The sequence below is a fragment of the Physeter macrocephalus genome, chromosome 5 (genome assembly GCF_002837175.3).
Source record: "Physeter macrocephalus isolate SW-GA chromosome 5, ASM283717v5, whole genome shotgun sequence".
Taxonomy (NCBI): domain Eukaryota; kingdom Metazoa; phylum Chordata; class Mammalia; order Artiodactyla; family Physeteridae; genus Physeter; species Physeter macrocephalus.
The window spans coordinates 18,788,438-18,806,689 of NC_041218.1; the positions used below are offsets into that span (position 1 = coordinate 18,788,438).

The 18,252-nt window shown below is 40.0% G+C and overlaps 1 protein-coding gene across 3 annotated transcripts in view; it reads right to left on the bottom strand.

Moving 5' to 3' along the window:
• Positions 1-7,357: 7,357 nt before the first annotated feature.
• BPGM (bisphosphoglycerate mutase) overlaps positions 7,358-18,252 on the bottom strand; it is a 29,693-nt gene continuing 18,798 nt past the window's right edge. For all 3 annotated transcript variants that reach the window (XM_007106179.2, XM_028489722.2, XM_028489723.2), the window contains one exon: positions 7,358-7,988. In XM_007106179.2, coding sequence (XP_007106241.1) covers positions 7,810-7,988 — 179 coding nt within the window. In that variant the 3' untranslated portion in view covers positions 7,358-7,809. The remainder of the gene's footprint in view (positions 7,989-18,252) is intronic.

The following is an 18,252-nucleotide window of genomic DNA, read 5'->3' on the forward strand; positions in this document are numbered from 1 at the left end:
CCTGTGCTCCGCAACGGGAAAGGCCACAACAGTGAGAGGCCCGCGTACTGTAAAAAAAAAAAAAGAAAAAGAAAAAAAAAAATGTTCGTGTCTCTGAAAGTCTGCATGAAGTTCTGTGTGGTAGACCTTGTGAAAAGCCACCCTGACAAATCTTGGAGAGGATTGGAGAAGAGTAAAAGCGGAGGCAGGAAGATCATCTAGAAGACTGTTGAAATGTTTAACGAGAGAGAAGAGGATGTGACTCAAGGCCTGAGCAATGGGGACAGAGAGGAGATGAATTTGAAAGGTATGAGGAGAGAGAACCAGCAGGACTCAATAAGTAATCAGAAGAAGGAAGGTCAAGGATGATGGCCAAATCCTGCCAAACATCTGAGTGCATCCATAGGAACGACGTTGCCAGACAAGTCTCCAGAAACCAACAAGGACTTGGTCTTAGTTTGTATTTTAGATTGAAAACTGTCTGCATCTTTCCCAGGTTACAATCCCATGGGGATCCACGATGTTTATATTTACACTTTATGTTTACCTAGGCTGAGCGCTGTAGTTACATAATCAGAGAAGGAAATCCCACAATCAATTCCAGGACTTTTTAGACATGACCTTTTGTAAATAGCCAGAGCTAGGTTTGCAGTCAAACCCAGAGGCATTTATGAATAAATACTGACCCCCAGTGTCGAGGTGCAGAAATAAAGATTAAAAATAAAGATAAAACACCAAGACTCTTAGGAGAGTACCTGGAATTCCAGCTACAAATAATGTTCCCTGCAATCCAATTAAGAATCCTGGGGTGCTTCAGAAACAGAAATACTGACTAGTATTTTACTATACCGATGGCTAGTGGCTGCCAGAAGAACTCTAGTGAATGTTCTACAGAATAAGTGTCAGAATGGATTTGGTCTCAATCATGGGTGTGTAACTATGTGACAGTCTTGGCCCTCTCTGCTCCAAGGTCCAGGTTTAACTACTCCAAAGAGCCTTCTCACTAAAAGAGTAGATTTTTATGCAATTAATTTGACTGATACAAACTCCAGCTGTGTCTTATTGCCCACCTAGGTCAGCATTACATCAAATGAAGTTTCCTCTCAAGTGGATGCAGGACAGTGTGGTTGGTGGATGTGCCCTTTTCAGTATCTGTGTGGCTACAGTGAATTCATGAGAAATTCTTGAGTAAACTCTCTGCAGCAAAATAGCTCCTTCTGGACTTCCCTGGTGGCGCAGCGGTTAAGAATCCGCCTGCCAATGCAGGGGACACGGGTTTGAGCCCTGGTCCAGGAAGATCCCACATGCTGCGGAGCAACTAAGCCCGTGCGCCACAACTACTGAGCCTGCGCTCTAGAGCCCATGACCCACAACTACTGCAGCCCGCACGCCTAGAGGCCTAGAGCCCGTGCTCTGCAACAAGAGAAGCCACCGCAATGAGAAGCCTGCATACCGCAACGAAGTGTAGCCCCCGCTCGCCGCAGCTAGAGTAAGCCTGCACACAGCAACGAAGACCCAACACAGACAAAAATAAATAAATAAATTTATAAAAAGAAAAAAGAAATAGCTCCTTCAGCTGCAGTTGCTGAATTTATATGGCATATTATATGGCATCTGTTTTTTGCAGACTGGAAATGAGGCACTGGCTGTTCGGAGACAAGCTTATGTCACATTCTGGTCTATGCTGAAGTTTTTAAGAACTTGGCTTTGCAGAGAATTAAATGAAGCTGTCTTGAAAAGGTAGAGTTTCCTTCATGAAAACAGGATCGTTTTCGTGAACGCTGTTTTTAAAGTAAGAATAGACTTCAGGCTTAAGTGGTCAACCACAACATAAATAAAAGGCCAATCTTCAGTGCCAACAGAACCTATTTGACTTCTGCTTTGGGCAATGAGAAGCATTCATTACAGGCTATTGACCCTCAGCAGTCTTAGTAGAAGGAAGCATGAAGCAGCAGTAGAAATCATGGCTGCTTTGAGGTCACATGGATTCAAGCTGGGCGATGACACTGAGCTGAGTGACACAAGGGACACGGGAGGTAGCCGCTGCAGGGAGCCAAAATCGAAGGAAACGGAGGCCCAGAGATTAAGTAGAGTTTAGGAGCCAAACGGTGGCATTAAGAAGGGATGCCATCCTAAGGTACTAAAAGATTAAAGTAGAAGGTTTTGTATCAGGAGAAATTCTATTTGTTCAGCTACAAGGTGATGGCAATCATAATCCTATTTTTGACTTGTATTAGCAGAGAAGCTAATTGTCTGATAAATAACTGTGGCACTAGACCTAGTAGAAAAAAATGAGTGTAGAACTTGTTTCTTGACAATACAGACTAAACAAGCTTTTCCTTTACTAACAAAAACTAAGATTTCAAGAACAAAAAGTACAGAAACCAGGCACCTTTATCCACTCACTGCATATAGCGAAACATGTTTTAGTGACTGTACTTAATACAAGGTTGTTTTAGTTGCTTCTTTGTCAATTTTTTTTCTCCTGTCACTTTATTTATTTATTTGGGGGGGTTTTATTTTGGAAAATGTCAAACCTACAGAAAAGCTGGAAAAATAGTACATTATTAACTCTTTCCTCATCAATTATAACATTTACTATATTTGCTTTCTGCATCTCTTTAAATATATAGGAGCAATTGTGTTGGCTCAAACATTTTAATGTGAGCTGCAGACATAATGACACCTCACCCTTAAATTTTTCAGGCCCCCAAAATGTCCTTTATAACTTTTAATTAAAATATCGAATTAAGGTTCAAATGTTAAAACCCTAATCCCCAGTGTGATGGTATTTGGAGGTAGGGCCTTTGGGAGGTGAGCAGATTTAGATGAGGTCATGAGGGTGGATCCTTCAGGATGAGAACAGTGTCCTTATAAGAGGAAGAGACCAGAGCCCCCTCCCTCTCTACCATGTGAGGACACAGCGAGAAGGTGTCTTTCTGAGCACCAGAAAGAGGGTTCTTATCAGACACTAAATCTGCCAGTGCCTGGATCCTGGACTTCCCAGCCTCCAGAACTCTGAGAAATGTTATTTAAGCCACCCTGTCTGTGGTGTTTTGTCACAACAGCCTGAACAGACTGAGACAAATGTTCTATAATCCATTATTGTTATTCTCTTCTTTCATCTCAAACGGTCCCAGATTTGGCATTTGAAGCCAATTTTTGTGTCCCACCAGTCTTCGGGCATTTTTTTCTTTTCTGACCAAGATGTTCTAAGCTCACCTTATACTTTATCTGCCTCCAACCTGGAATCAACGATTTTCCCAAACATGCCTGGGTCTGTGGAACAGTATTTAGAAAACAAGATCAAGGGAACTACATGTGCTCACTATTACTAGGTTATGGCTTCTAGGCCCTTTCAGAGCACAGAGCCAGAGCTGGGGTTGGGGGGTGGCGCTGGGAAGAAAAGAGAGAGGAAAATGCACACACATTCCTACAGGTATCTCCAGCTCAAAACTAGTAACACGGGGGTCTTCTTTATCTTCCTCCACTTTCTATCTCCCTTCTCCCATTGTGAGTAACCTAATTTACAATATCAACAAATTTGCTCAATTTTTTAAATCTATGAGATTCAGAATTACATCCTAAAAACAGTCTCAGGAACATCTTCATCTTTAAACACTTGAATTTAACATCAGCGGTACCATATCATCCCAAATTATCCCACAGAAGTCACACAGAGCAGACTAACAGCTCTTTAAGCAGCAACGAGAGATAATGCACCTATATATAGGACTCGAATTGGACAACTTAGCAATGGCTGTTTCTTGAGAGGACCAAAGAGGACAAATTTAGAACAGATTACTGTGGCTTCTGCTTTAATTGGTTGAAGACTATTTGAGGTGTTTTCCTTTTCAAAATTTATCCTGTTTGATGTTTGGCATTTGTTTCAAAGCAATCCAGTGGACAGTGTGAGAAGATACACATAATGGTTAATGAGGTGATAGTGGCTGATGGGCGAGCGTTCTTTGTGTTATTTATACTCTCAGCTTTTGTGGATGTTTAAAATTTTTTATAATAAAAATATTTTTAAAAATATATTCCTGTCAAATCAGAGTAAGCATAAGCTTAAATGGCTAGCCCCAACTCAAATAAATAGCAAATAAGATGTGGCTTTATTATGTGAAAATAGGAAGTATTGATGACAATCTAGCTTATCTTTAAAAAATTGTCTAAGGAACTTTCATTTTTTTTGGACTTAAGTTTCGTGTCTTAAAAGTTAGTCTACATAGCTAGATTATCCTCCAATAAATAAAACTTCAATTGTGGAAAAAGATTGACTTAAATTCTGCCTATCATTTTGCCAAATAGCTTTGTCACTAGAGGGAGATTGTATGATTAAAATATTCTTATAGTATGGATGTTTCATATTCCCCTTGGGATCAAAGTCCCCTCACAGACCAATGTGGAAACCATCAGGCTACAGCATAGCATGGCATCTGCCACAGCCAGATCTTTTGAGAGGCTAGGCGTGATTCAATACAATGAATAGTGTTACATAAGTGAGCCCCAAACTTGCAAAATCCAACCATGCAGAAGACAAAAACAGGAGAAACGATCAGGGTCTGCAATGTTGAGGCAATTTGAGCGTATGAAAGACTTCCCAGGTAAGAAGAAAGCTGAACTTTAAAAAGAGGCTTGCCACTTTATGTAAAAGCATAAAAATAAATTAAAAATGGCGCTGGGGATGATGAATCTTCTGTCTAGTAAAGCTGGTTCCCCTACCTCATTTTGTCATAAACACAAAGGAGCTAGAAAAATAAAAAACTATAACTACATAGTAGGAATGGGAGGAAATGTACATGACCTCTGACTTCTCTTTCCTGAGACTGTCATCGTGATCAGGAGGATTTCTGCTTCTGGCCACCAAGTTGGCCAACTGCTGTCCGATGGGGATTGGCTTTAACCAGCTCACACGCTGACCAAAAAAAAGCATTTTCACAACAAACCTATAGAGCCTGGGGAGGCTTCCCAGGCCAGAAGACAAATAACCACTGCCATTAATGTGCACATGGAGGGACTGCATTTTAATAAAAGTGGTCATGACCCAAGATGAGAAATAGTCTGCAAATTTGGAGCAAAAGAATCTGGTTGAGCTTGGAAATAGCCAGATCATGTTAAGAAATTTGCCTCATACCTCTTATCAAGGAAACATACACGACATTATGTACTCTAACCGAGGATGCTTTGTTAATTCAGTGCTCAAATTAGTACTGGATGATGCAAGAACTTCCATTTTCTGAGGCAGAATTTGTTCTTTCAGAAAAACAAAGTCTGAGCGTACTGGGATACACTACTCATCTGAGATATTTAAAAATTAAAACTCTAGGAGTAGCATCTTGCTATGGCTCTTATCTTACCACACTGGACCTGCATGAAACAATCATTACAGCCTGGGCAAAAGAGACGTGTCTAACTGGCTCCAGGGCAAGCCCAACCTGGCAGCAGGATGAGCTGCCCTCTCCAAGGACCAAATTTCTGGATAAGCTGTCTTTTTTTTTTTTTTTTTTTTGCGGTACGTGGGCCGGCCTCTCACTGTTGTGGCCTCTCCCGTTGTGGAGCACAGGCTCCAGACGCACAGCCTCAGCGGCCATGGCTCACGGGCCTAGCTGCTCCGCGGCATGTGGGATCTTCCCAGACCGGGGCATGAACCCGTGTCCCCTGCATTGGCAGGAGGACTCTCAACCACTGCGCCACCAGGGAAGCTCTATCATTTTTTAAATTAAAAAAAAATCCCCATTTTTTGGTCCCAGCTTGACGTGGTATAGAAGGATGCCAAGATGAGGATGCAGGTTAGGCAGATTTCAAGATACCTACATCAAAAATTCTGGATCCCTTGTAAGCCATGCAAAGAAAACAGATTCACTAGGTGGTCTCAAGGTTGAAGTGCTGGAGTCGTTAAAAATAATTTTACATCAAGTTTTCATAAATATCTCTTCATTTATTTCAGCCAAGATCTCAAAAACCAAAAAGAAAGTGTCAGCAAAAATTATCCCTCTCTTAAGAAGTCTGTAAGATTCCAAAGTGACTGGGTGTGAGCACAGCTCTGTGAGCAGGAGCACATCATGCTGCCAGGTGTCCACTGGAGGTGGATATCTAGATGCAGGACAAGGGAAGAATCCAACTCTAGGCTCTTGAGCTGTGTTAAGACATGGTCACTTCTTGGGCTGGAAAATTCAGACGCCAATTCCAGAGATGAAGCTGTTCAAAAATGGTCTGAGTTGAAGCTTAGCCATAGGTTTGGAATTCTAGGAAGATCTGGTAGGTGTGTTCTTGGCCCTGATCTCTGAATTATAAACAGTGTTATTTGGTTAGGCAACAGAACTGTGAAAAGAAGGACTACAGCAGAAAAGCCAGTAGTTGGTCAGGAACGTCAAGCATCCACATTCCATGCATCACAGATGCATCACAGATGCAGCCAGCTGTGAGCATACCAGGTTCATTTCTTTTTTTCAGCCATCTTCATCAGCTGATGCTCTAAGTCTTGATTTAAGGATCAGCAGAGACCAAGCAGTAGCAAGGGTTTTAGAATTAGTTTCCTTCTAATGACAGTTTTACTATAAAATGGATACAAATAAACTAATCCACCAATGGAAAACCATGAAAAACTGGTGATATCTGTAATAGCTTTTATAGTTGGAAATTGTTTACATGACTTTATCACTGAAATATATGTCACCTGCTCTGAAATAAGGCAGTAGCTTAAAGAAATGATCACTTACCTATCTCCAGCATCTAAAAACATCCTATATCATTAAGATTGATAAGCAGTCAATTCTGTCTGTGGCCTACCCTGAATACTATAGACTACGTACCATAATGTTTTGCCCTCAGCAGATAAAGAACAAATGTATGTGACAAGTGCGAATATACCATTCCCCCTGTTCAAGTGAATAAAATTACACCCACTATATTCTACCTTCCCCCGACCCGACCTTCAATTTTTAGAGAATTAGGCATGTCTGTGTGTTGAAATAAGTACAACTCTTTGTGTTATAGGAAGATAAGAGCAGAGAATAATTCAGCAGCCTATACTTAATATTTATGAATCATATGGAAATTCTTGGGATGGTACCATTTTCAGTCACAGAACTTATTTTTAAATTAATTTTAAAGACCCCCAAATTAAAGTTTAAAAAACAAAAATAAAACAAAAAGAGAACACGAACAGCTATAGCTGTCTATATGCTGCTAGTTCTAGCAGCCAGAGAGGAATTCCACCAAATGTCATGAGGCAAAGGGCCTTGGTGTTTGTTGTTGGCTGTCTTGGAGGAATCCATCCGTGACTCTCCCATTTAATGGGCCTCTGGTCTTAACCTATCAAAGCATCCCTCTCCCTAGAGAAAAAGACTAGTAATAAATACTTAAGTATAGTGTGTTATCTAACGCCCTTTATTATCACCCTAGAAAGTCTCAGTAAATATAAATGTGAACTACTTATTGGAGTAAGTAGTGCCTGTCATTGGTCACTCTATACTGATTTATTGGAGGAATACCTTGAACTTGACCTCCACTTGTTGCTCCCCCATCTCAGAAACTTATGACATTGATTAAGCCCCACTGGTGACTAACTTAGTGGCTAATTCAAATGGGGCCGGCAGGGGCTAACGCATAAGACTTATGACATTAGCACTCAGGCATCCTAAAGCCTTTATCTGGGCCAACATACCTAGTTACTTATACAAACTCTACCCCACAGCCTAGATCTGGGAAAATCAGGAAAAATCAGCGGGGGAGGAAAAAAAAAAAAAAAAAAGCGAGATCAGCACCCATAACACACCGCATACCACTCCTTCTGCAGCTATCCCTAGCTAGCACGTGGGAAAGATTTTATTTGTCAGCGCGTTTCACTTTTCCTTGATCCTCTACTTTCTTAATGGCTGCTTGGATAGCCTCTTGGTTGCCCAGGAACTGGTGAGGTCCAATGGCACGCAGGTTCTCGTCCAGTTCCAGGAGAATAGGGACTCCAGTAGGAAGAGTAATGTTGATAATGTCTTCATCTGAAATACCTGGAGATTAAGAGAGGGAGGAGCAAGGCGTTAAAGACAACCCAGGGGGAAGCTGTGTTTACTTATTTAACTACACATTCACTTAGTCCCATATTAACTGCATGTTTGGAACCACACCAGGTACTGTGAGGGATTCCAGCTATAGTTGCTGGAAGCCAAGGGCGTCCCAGAAGTTTTATTTATTTACTTACTTATTTATTTGGTTGTGCCAGGTCTTAGTTGCGGCAGGTGGGCTCCTTAGTTGCGGCACGTGAACTCTTAGTTGCAGCATGTGGGATCTAGTTCCCTGACCAGGGATCAAACCCTGGGCCCCCTGCATTGGGAGCGGAGAGTCTTATACACTGCACCACCAAGGAAGTCCCTCAGAAGTTTTTTTTTTTTTAAAAACAGCTAAGACAGAAATTCAAATTACATTCTTGGGACAGTAAATACCTTTTGGGGCAAATTGTTCCTGGTTGTTTCCTATCTAAATCTTAAAGAAATGAAAATTATTCTCTCCATGCTCACATGTGTGTTACTGGTTTTCCACAGAAATCAATCTTGAAAAATCTGAAAGTGAACTAGGAGGGTTTTCCAGTTTTTTTTCCTTTTATATGTTGTCCCCAGGCTGGCTAAAATTAACCTCAAAATCTAGTTCAATTGATTAGAAAGTGGCTGGTTTTCCAATACTGAGTGAGCATGGGATGCCCTGGGCTAGACCCAGTCAAGGAAGAACCCTCCCCTGGGTGCTCAGGAAACACAATCAAGAGGAATCAAAAGAAGGTTGATTGACATGTCTTGTAAACAGGTCTCGTTCTCCTGCTGTCCCTTAACAGCCTAACTGCTAGAAGAGCAAGGTATGTGTAATGGACAAATCACCTTCAATTCTTTTTTTATTTTTAAAAAATTTTATTTAGTTATTTCGTTATTTACTTACTTATTTATTTTCGGCGTGCTGTGCGTCCTGCAGGATCTTAGTTCCCTGACCAGGGATTGAACCCACGCCCGAGGCAGTGAAAGCGTGGAGTCCTAACCACTGGACCACCAGGCAATTCCCTGTTTTTTAAATAGCCTGAATCAGGGAACTCCCTGGTGGTCCAGTGGTTAGGACTCCGCGCTTTCACTGCCAAGGGCCCAGGTTTGATCCCTGGTCCGGGAGCTAAGATCCCACATGCTGTACAGTGCGCTCCCACAAAATTTTTTTTAATAAATAGATAACCTGAATCATAGGTTGTTCAATTTTGACCAGAAGAGCTGGAGTTGTAGCAAGGGTGGTAGCAGCAGTGGTCATGATAAGGTTTCTATTATTATGAGTGTTTTTAAAAAACAATAAACAGCTAACGTGTACTGAGTACATTCCGCATGCCAGGTACTCTTCTAAGCACTTTATGTGTATTAACTTATTTAATCACCGTTGCATTCCTAGGAAGATATGCACCATTATTTTTCCATGTAACAATTTCTGACACAGAGAGGTTAAGCAAACAACTCAAGGTCACACAGGCAGTAAATAGCAAACCCTGGATTTAAACCCAGGTGTCTGTAACTAGTGCACAATGTCTTTCAAGTTTCTCTGAGTTCAAAATGGGCAAAGAGAAGAGAGGAGACCTAAAAAGATGGAGTTACGCTAATTAAAAGGTGACTGAAAGTATTCAAATTATCTGCTTTAAAAACACACCTTTACTATATAGACTTCTAAATTCTAACCATATGCTTCTGTTCTTAATTAATAGAAAGGACCCAGGGTAGAGCAAGTTCTGAGGGGAGTGCAAGGGTCCATCTTGGAAGGTGAGAATGGCAGAATAAGTTAGTAGCAGTTAGTTTTCAATGCACTGTGTCATTTTAACTTTGGTCATAGCTATGAGCACCAGTCACAGAATCATAGCACTGGATCTCAACCGCTGGGGTGGTTCGTTATTAGAATTTCATTTCTAGGTCCAGAAGAGCTGCCTAAGAACTCTTATGCACAAACTGTATACTCAAACAGCTATGAAACAACGGAAAGGATCATAACTTGGAAGTCAGGGTCTATTCTAAGTACACATCCCATCTCCTCCTTTGCTAGTCCCCTTCCAAATACTAACTAGTATAATATATAACTTTAGGCAAGTAACCTCTCTGGGCCTCCACTGCCTCTGTCTAATGAAAAAAAGAAACACACTCTTCTCTACCACTATTACAAACCGTGTGGGGCAGGAGGAATGGACTTGAAAGAGAACATACATGAGAAAGTATAGCCCAACTAGTGTTTCTTCTTTCTGTACTACGAATTCTCTTCTACGTAGAAGATTTAAAGGGTAGGCTACTAAAACAATACTTTGCCCTGCCAAGCCCCCATCCCCACACTGCAACCCTACACAAGATTACCATCCCAAACTAAAGCTGGCAAGAACAGATAAATTCAGACCAGATAGCCAGCTGTTTAGCTGGGAGATGACTGCCTTGGATTCTAAAAGCCCTCGGGCTCTCTCAGGTCAGATCTGTCAGCTGGGCGCATAGTAGCTGCCACCCGCCTCCCCTGGAGATAGCCAGAGCGGAATGCAACAGCACGTGGTTTAGAGCCAGGTGACCGCTAAGGATATAGAGAAACTGAAATCCTAATACACTGTAAAATTAAGAGTATAAAATCCTGTGGAATCTTTGGATAACAGTCTGGCAATTCCTCAAACAGGTAAGCACAGAATTACCATGGGACCCTGCAATTTCACTCCTAGGTATATATACCCAAGAGAAATGAAAACACATGTCCACACAAAAACCTGTACACGAACCCTCACAGCAGCATTATTCATGACAGAAGATGGAAACAGTCTAAATGTCCATCAGCTGATGAATGGGTAAATTAAATGTGGTAGATCCATGCAATGGAATATTATTTGGCAATAAAAAGGAAAGAAGCGCTGATGCATGCTAAACATTGACAACCCTTGAAAACATTATGCTACGTGAAAGAAGCCTGTCACAGAGCACATATTGTATGAGTCCATTTATATGAAATGTCCAGAACAGGCAAATCTATAGTGACATAAATAGATCTGGGGTTGCTTAGGGCCAGAGGGAATGGGAGGACTGGGCAGTAATAGCTAGGTATGGAGTTTCTTTTGAGGGTAATGAAAACGTTCTGAAATTGACTGTGGTGATAGATGGGTAACTCTGTGAATATACAACTCTGTGAAAATACAGCTCTGTGAAAAGCCACTGAACTGTACACTTTAAATGGGTGAACTGTACGTCATGTGAATTATACCTCAAGAAAGCTGTTTAAAAAACTACTAAACAGATCCAGAGAAGTTAAACAAAACTCTTCGAGTCACCGGACTGTTAAGGTAGTTAAAATTAGACCTTTTTTTTAAATTCCCGAATTCCAGGACTTCAACTCTGGACATCTGACTTGTCTATGGCTATTTCCACCACAGCGTAAGGAGGGAGGAGAATGTTTGTGTTCATTCTCTGCCCTTGTGACGGGCTGGGTACTAACTGGACACCAGCACCAAGCGCTCTTATGTTTTCAAGACTAGTAAAGGGGTCAACAGATTTGTCTGATCCCCTTGAAATAGCTAACACACTGGGATCGTGATGGGCCAGGTTGAGGGTTTGCAGTCTGTGACCTCAGAAAAAAGTTCTGGGTCTTTGGCAGGGGGCGAGGGGCACACATGGAACTCATCTGACCATGGCCTCAGATCTAACCAGATCTAACAAGCCCTTTCTTTAAGAGCACCACTCTCAAGCTCATGCCTATGGCTTAGATAAAAACCCACTTTTGTGTGGGACCAAATGGAAGAGCCAACTAACAAAGGCCACGAGAACTATAATGTTTCACTTATAAAGAAATGAGGGCTCAACAAAAATAGAAATGTTTCCAATAAATAAAGTTGACATTCCACTTTAATGACTACTCAAGCCATTCACACAGCAGACTAATTACTTCCAAATATTTAAAATACTTAGACTGGTTAATAATCAGTCAATGAGACTTAAGCGACTGGCTTTTTAAAATAGCAAATGAGGAAAAACCACAATGAAGCCATTACTCATTACTCAGTTTTGGCATAAGCCACATTCTTTGTCCTAAGAGAGTTAAGCAAGCAGAACTCCTAAGGCTAGAAAAATGCATCTGCATTGGATTAAACCAAACTGAATCAATACTATATTATGTAATATCGTATTACAAATTCATTAACTGGAACATCATAAGAAAGTTAAAACGCATGGCCAGATATCACATCCTCTAATAATGGCTTAGATTGTTTTATACAGCATCCAAGAACGTTCTGAAGGGAAACATCTAATCCTGCATCAACCCATCTCTATCACTGCCCCTTCAGCAACCCCCAACCATTGTCTTTAATTCTTGAATCTTCATGTAGGAGTGTCTGGGAGTTAACTGCTATCCATTTAAATGATTGGGATATTTTAAGTAAGAAATAATGAAAGTTTGGTGGTAAGTCAAAGGAGTAGCTCAAAGCCAAAATAGGAAGAAATTCAAACAACTTCATTTTCTGCATACAGGACTAACTTCAGAAAGTCAAATCTGTACCTTCGATGACTCCCCTGAGTCACTGCAGCAGGAACAGGAACCACAGACAGTAATTAAGATCACTGCACATATATACAGCACTCCCACTCGCCTTCTGTTAGAAGTGGCTGAGCAAATGCTCACTTCTCCCACCGGAATTATAAGAGACCACGTTTTATACATCCTGTGTCACCCATGCTCTCAAAACAGTGCCTTATATGCTGCAAGACTTTAGTAAATGTTTGTTCTACTGTAAGGAATTCTATCATGTGTTGCTGCTAGGATCCAGAAATGATTTAGCTTTATGATCCAATATTACAACTATATATATTATATGAATCTACTTCTTACACACAAATAAAGGCTATTAGGAATAAAATGTTAACTAGAAACTCTAATGTCTAAAGCCTATATGTGAAAGCACTCTGAGGACTTTCTCGGAGGTACAGTACCGGCTAAGTTTTAGAAGGAAATCAAAAGGGAGATGTATGCTCCTCAAAAGTAAGGACTTTGTATGTCCAATTCTAGGTGCTGTATCCCTGTACCAAGAATAGTACAGTACCTGATTTAATGGATCCTTGGCACATAGCTGAAATGAATGAATCTGAATTCTCTGAGCTTTCAAATTAAATCTAGTCCTTTACTGTTGAAGCCTTGGTTAAAGACTGTGTTTCCTTTATTACCTTATTAAGAAAAAAAGTCAAATTAAATTTGTCTTCTATATATTTTCTTTGGTTTTCTCTAAACTGTGTGCTCAAAATCTTTGAATATCAGGAAACGGAGGAAAGACGTTCAGGGAGACAGATCTGTTACAGGACAAGAGGAAAGCCCAACTGCATAATTCTTATTTTTGAGGATGACAGAGAGAGAGAGGAAAACAGCTCCGATCAAATCATTCAGCTGTGAGGTTCCACCCATGCCCTGCTTCCCTTTCCCAATTGAGTTAGTCACAATCTAAATCCCACTGATGGGTGATCTGTGATAAGAGTACTGTATTCTTCTATTGCCAAAATAAGAGCTGACAGAAGAGATTCTGAATTTCATATATGGCTTACCTATTTTTAATTATAATTATTTTAGGTTTGAATGCTATCCATGTACAACTTAAAGATTGGCTGGGGAACAACTGGAAATGGGTTATTTGAATCATGTAACATGATGACAGTATAACGGCCTCTAATTTAGAATAAGGCAGAGAGAAGAATCCATTCTACATCTAATTTTATAGTTAAGTGGCCTACAACTTTTAAAAATGAAGGTTTCTATAAATCAATTATACTTATAATAAGAGAAAGCTTAGCCACACCACTAGATAAGCATTTGCTTCACAGAAGAGAGGCTTGACTGCTACTTCTGAAAATATCCCACTACAAAATGCCAAAGGTGACTGACTGGTCAGTGCCCATCCCCACAGCAAGTCCCAGATGACCTTTCCTCCTTGAGTCTCTAATTTCACCTTATCACTTCTTTGCCTTGTTATATGTGCAGCTGCACAGTTCTTCAGGGGTCAAGTCTGTCTCGCACGCCACTCTTACTCCAAACTTGAAACTGCCTAGTCCTTTGTTGAACCCAGACTAAACAATCCACTTCTGCTGGCAAAATGCAGACTACATCCAGGGCTTCAGTTCAGTACCTGGCTTCTCCTTCAACGTGGGCTGGCAGGAAACAAACAGGAAGTGACTACACCATCCGCAGAGAAAGAAACACACACCTGTCTGGAGTGCTAAGGAACAGGGTGTTGTTAAGACACTAAGCCTGGGTTAGGAGTGTTCATGGTGGTGATTGGTGAGACGTGGGCCCTGCTGTAATCCGGACTTGTTAGGCAATTGTTTATGCTGCCACAAATCAGTAAAGCAGTCCCTTAAGCAGGAATTTTCTCACTATATAATATTTCATACGTCTGTAAGTCTTCTTTCTTCTGAAGGGATTAAGAACTACTATCAAGTTAAAAGTAAAGCATCCCATGGGACTACACCAAACTAAAAACCTTTGGCACAGACAAGGAAGCTATCAACAAACCAAAAGGCAGCATTCTGAATGGGAGAACATATTTGCAAACGATATATCCGTTAAGGGGTTCACGTCCAAAATATACAAGGAACTAATATACCTCAACATCAAAAAACCAAACAACCTGATTAAAAAATGTGCAGAGGACCTGAATAGACATTTTCCAAAGAGGAAATACAGATGGCCAACAGACACATAAAAAAGATGCTCAACAGTACTAATCATCAGGGAAATGCAAATTAAAACCACAATGACATATCACCTTACACCTGTCAGAATGGCTATCACCAAAAAGACAACAAATAACAACTGTTGGCAAGAATGTGCAGAAAAGGGAACCCTGTGCAATGCTGGTAGGATTGTAAATTGGTGCAGCCATTATAGAAAGCAGTATGGAGGTTCTTCAAAAAATTAAAAATAGAACTACCATATTATCTAGCAATTTCACTTTTGGATATTTATCCAAAGAAAACAAAAACACTAATTCAAAAAGATACATGGAATTCCCTGGGGGTCCACTGGTTAGGACTCTGCACTTTCACTGTCGAGGGTGCGGGTTCGGTCCCTGGTCAGGGAACTAAGGTCCCACAAGCCATATGGCGCAGCCAAGAAAAAAAATTTTTTTTTCAAAAAGATACACACACAGCAATGTTCATTGCAGCATTATTTATAATAGCCAAGATATGGAAGCAACCTAAGTGTTCACTGATGAATGGATAAAGAAGATGTGGTGCATATATACAATATTACTCAGCCATTAAAAAAAAGAAAGCTTGCCATTTGTGACAACTTGGATGGATCTAGAGGGTATTATGCTAAGTGAAATCAGAGAAAGGCAAATACCGTATGGTCTCACTTATATGTGGAATCTAAAAAACAAAACAAACAAACAAAATAAAATGCAAACAGTCAACAATTGCTCAAATGAAATTTAAAAAACATGACTTAGCTACATTAAATAGCAGAGTAAAACAAAGTATTGAACAAAGTAAAAATATTGAACCATAGCTTTCCAGTGAGTTCAGAGACTTGTTCTAGTTCCTACAAGAAACAAGATACATATGTAAAATGCCTAGAACTGCATTTAGCACACAGTGTGCACTCAAAAAAGGGCCACTTGGTATAGCTATACTAGGGAGTGTCATTCACAGACCACAATGTTAGGGTAACGGCAATAATAATGTAAGACTCAATTAGTTGCATGAAATTACCTTTTTATGGTTTACTTGCCAAAGATACCCTTGACTCAGCTTCTCACAACATACTATTCCAAACAGAATAGATCAACAGAAGGGCTACTTTTTAGAAGAAATTTAAAACAAAACAGCCCAGGCGGTAATTGTGTGTGGAGACTCAGTGAACTGGGTTTAGGCGGAGTTCATGACTCCAACTACTTATCGTGATCATGGCTAAGCCATCTGAGGTCTGTCTGGGTTTCATTTTCCTTCAACAGCATCTGTCTTCTTTCCCACAAATGGAAGAAGTGTCAGGCAGGACTTGACTGACTACAGAGTAAAATCATAGCACCAAATATTTGAGAAACAAAATAACATCTAAGGAACTAACAACACTCTCCACTGTTGAGGTACATACAATCTAGAGTAAATGAGTAACACTAGTATACTCTTAGTCAAAGATCTTAAGGTACTTGGAGACTTCAGGGTAGACCAATTTCTTAATTAGCTATGTGACTGGGTCATCATTCTTCCTATTTCAAAGTTACAATAAAGTATTCTTATGATAGGACAGTATGCTGTCATTGATTCTATCAGTTGCCACACTCCTCCCCAGCAGAAGGTAAGATGCTTGAAGTCTATCAAGCATTTTAAGGACAATATGGGGAAAAACTGCTCACTTCCTTGAAAGATCCTGTTTATATGGGAGAATCTTACATAAACATATCTAGAAAACATGACTAGGAATCAGATCAGTCTATAACCACATGCATTTTTACTTTTGTGATCAATGCAAAGAATTTAGCAACTTTCATATTTATAGGGAATATGCAATGTGGTCACACCCATTTCAAAGATTCATTCTGAATACAGATGAAATCTAACTTTCTTATAACATGACCATATAATCCTCCAAGCTGGGCACTTTTGAAAGTGAAAGGAGATGCTGTTAATAATTGCAATGGGATAACAGGTATTAACCAGAAAATAGGGGTGTGTGTAGTCATATAAATTCATTATAAAAATAAATTGGCAATTAGGATGTTACATTTTATGACATTTTCTTTAACACAATAAACACATATACACAAATAAATTAGCCAGTAATCTTTCCTATAAATCAAAAATCTATATTTTCCCCTTAAAGTAAGGGCGATTCACTTAATATTTGGAGTCTTGGAAAGTCAGTATCCAAATTCAATAGAATGTTTTCTTTTAGGTTGAGAAATTTGTCAAGTACCACAGGAAGCCTTCATACATGAACTCTTGAAAGTTAGACATGCAAGCAGAAGCAAGAAGAACTACAATCCTGCAGCCTGTGGAACAAAAACCACATTCACAGAGAGATAGACAAGATGAAAAGGCAGAGGGCTATGTTCCAGATGAAGGAACAAGATAAAACCCCAGAAAAACAACTAAAAGAAGTGGAGATAGGCAACCTTCCAGAAAAAGAACTCAGAATAAGGATAGTGAAGATGATCCAGGACCTCGGAAAAAGAATGGAGGTAAAAATCAAGAAGATGCAAGAAATGTTTAACAAAGACCTAGAAGAATTAAAGAACAAACAAACAGAGATGAACAATACAATAACTGAAATGAAAAATACACTAGAAGGAATCAATAGCAGAATAACTGAGGCAGAAGAACAGATAAGTAAGTGACCTGAAAGACAGAATGGTGGAATTCACTGCTGCGGAACAGAATAAAGAAAAGAGAATGAAAAGAAATGAAGACAGACTAAGAGACCTCTGGGACAACATTAAATGCAACAACATTCGCATTATAGGGGTCCCAGAAGGAGAAGAGAGAGAGAAAGAACCCGAGAAAATATTTGAAGACATTATACTAGAAAAATTCCCTAACATGGGAAAGGAAATAACAACCCAAGTCGAGGAAGCGCAGCGAGTCTCATACAGGATAAACCCACGGAGAAACACGCCGAGACACGTATTAATCAAATTGGCAAAAATTAAAGACAAAGAAAAATTGTTGAAAGCAGCAAGGGAAAAATGACAAATAACATCCAAGGGAACTCCCATAAGGTTAACAGCTGATTTCTCAGCAGAAACTCTACAAGCCAGAAGGGAGTGGCATGATATACTTAAACGGATGGAAGGGAAGGACCTACAACCAACATTACTCTACCCAGCAAGGATCTCATTTAGATTCGAAGGAGAAATCAAAAGCTTTACAGGCAAGCAAAAGCTAAGAGAATTCAGCACCACCAAACCAGCTCTACAACAAATGCTAAAGGAACTTCTCTAAGTGGGAAACACAAGAGAGGAACAGGACCTACAAAAACAAACCCAAACAATTAAGAAAATGGTCATAGGAACACACATATCGATAATTACCTTAAACGTGAATGGATTAAATGCTCCAACCAAAAGACACAGGCTTGCTGAATGGATACAAAAACAAGACCCATATATATGCTGTCCACAAGAGACCCACTTCAGACCTAGGGACACATACGGACTGAAAGTGAGGGGATGGAAAAAGATATTCCATGCAAATGGAAACCAAAAGAAAGCTGGAGTAGCAATTCTCATATCAGACAAAATAGACTTCAAAATAAAGACTA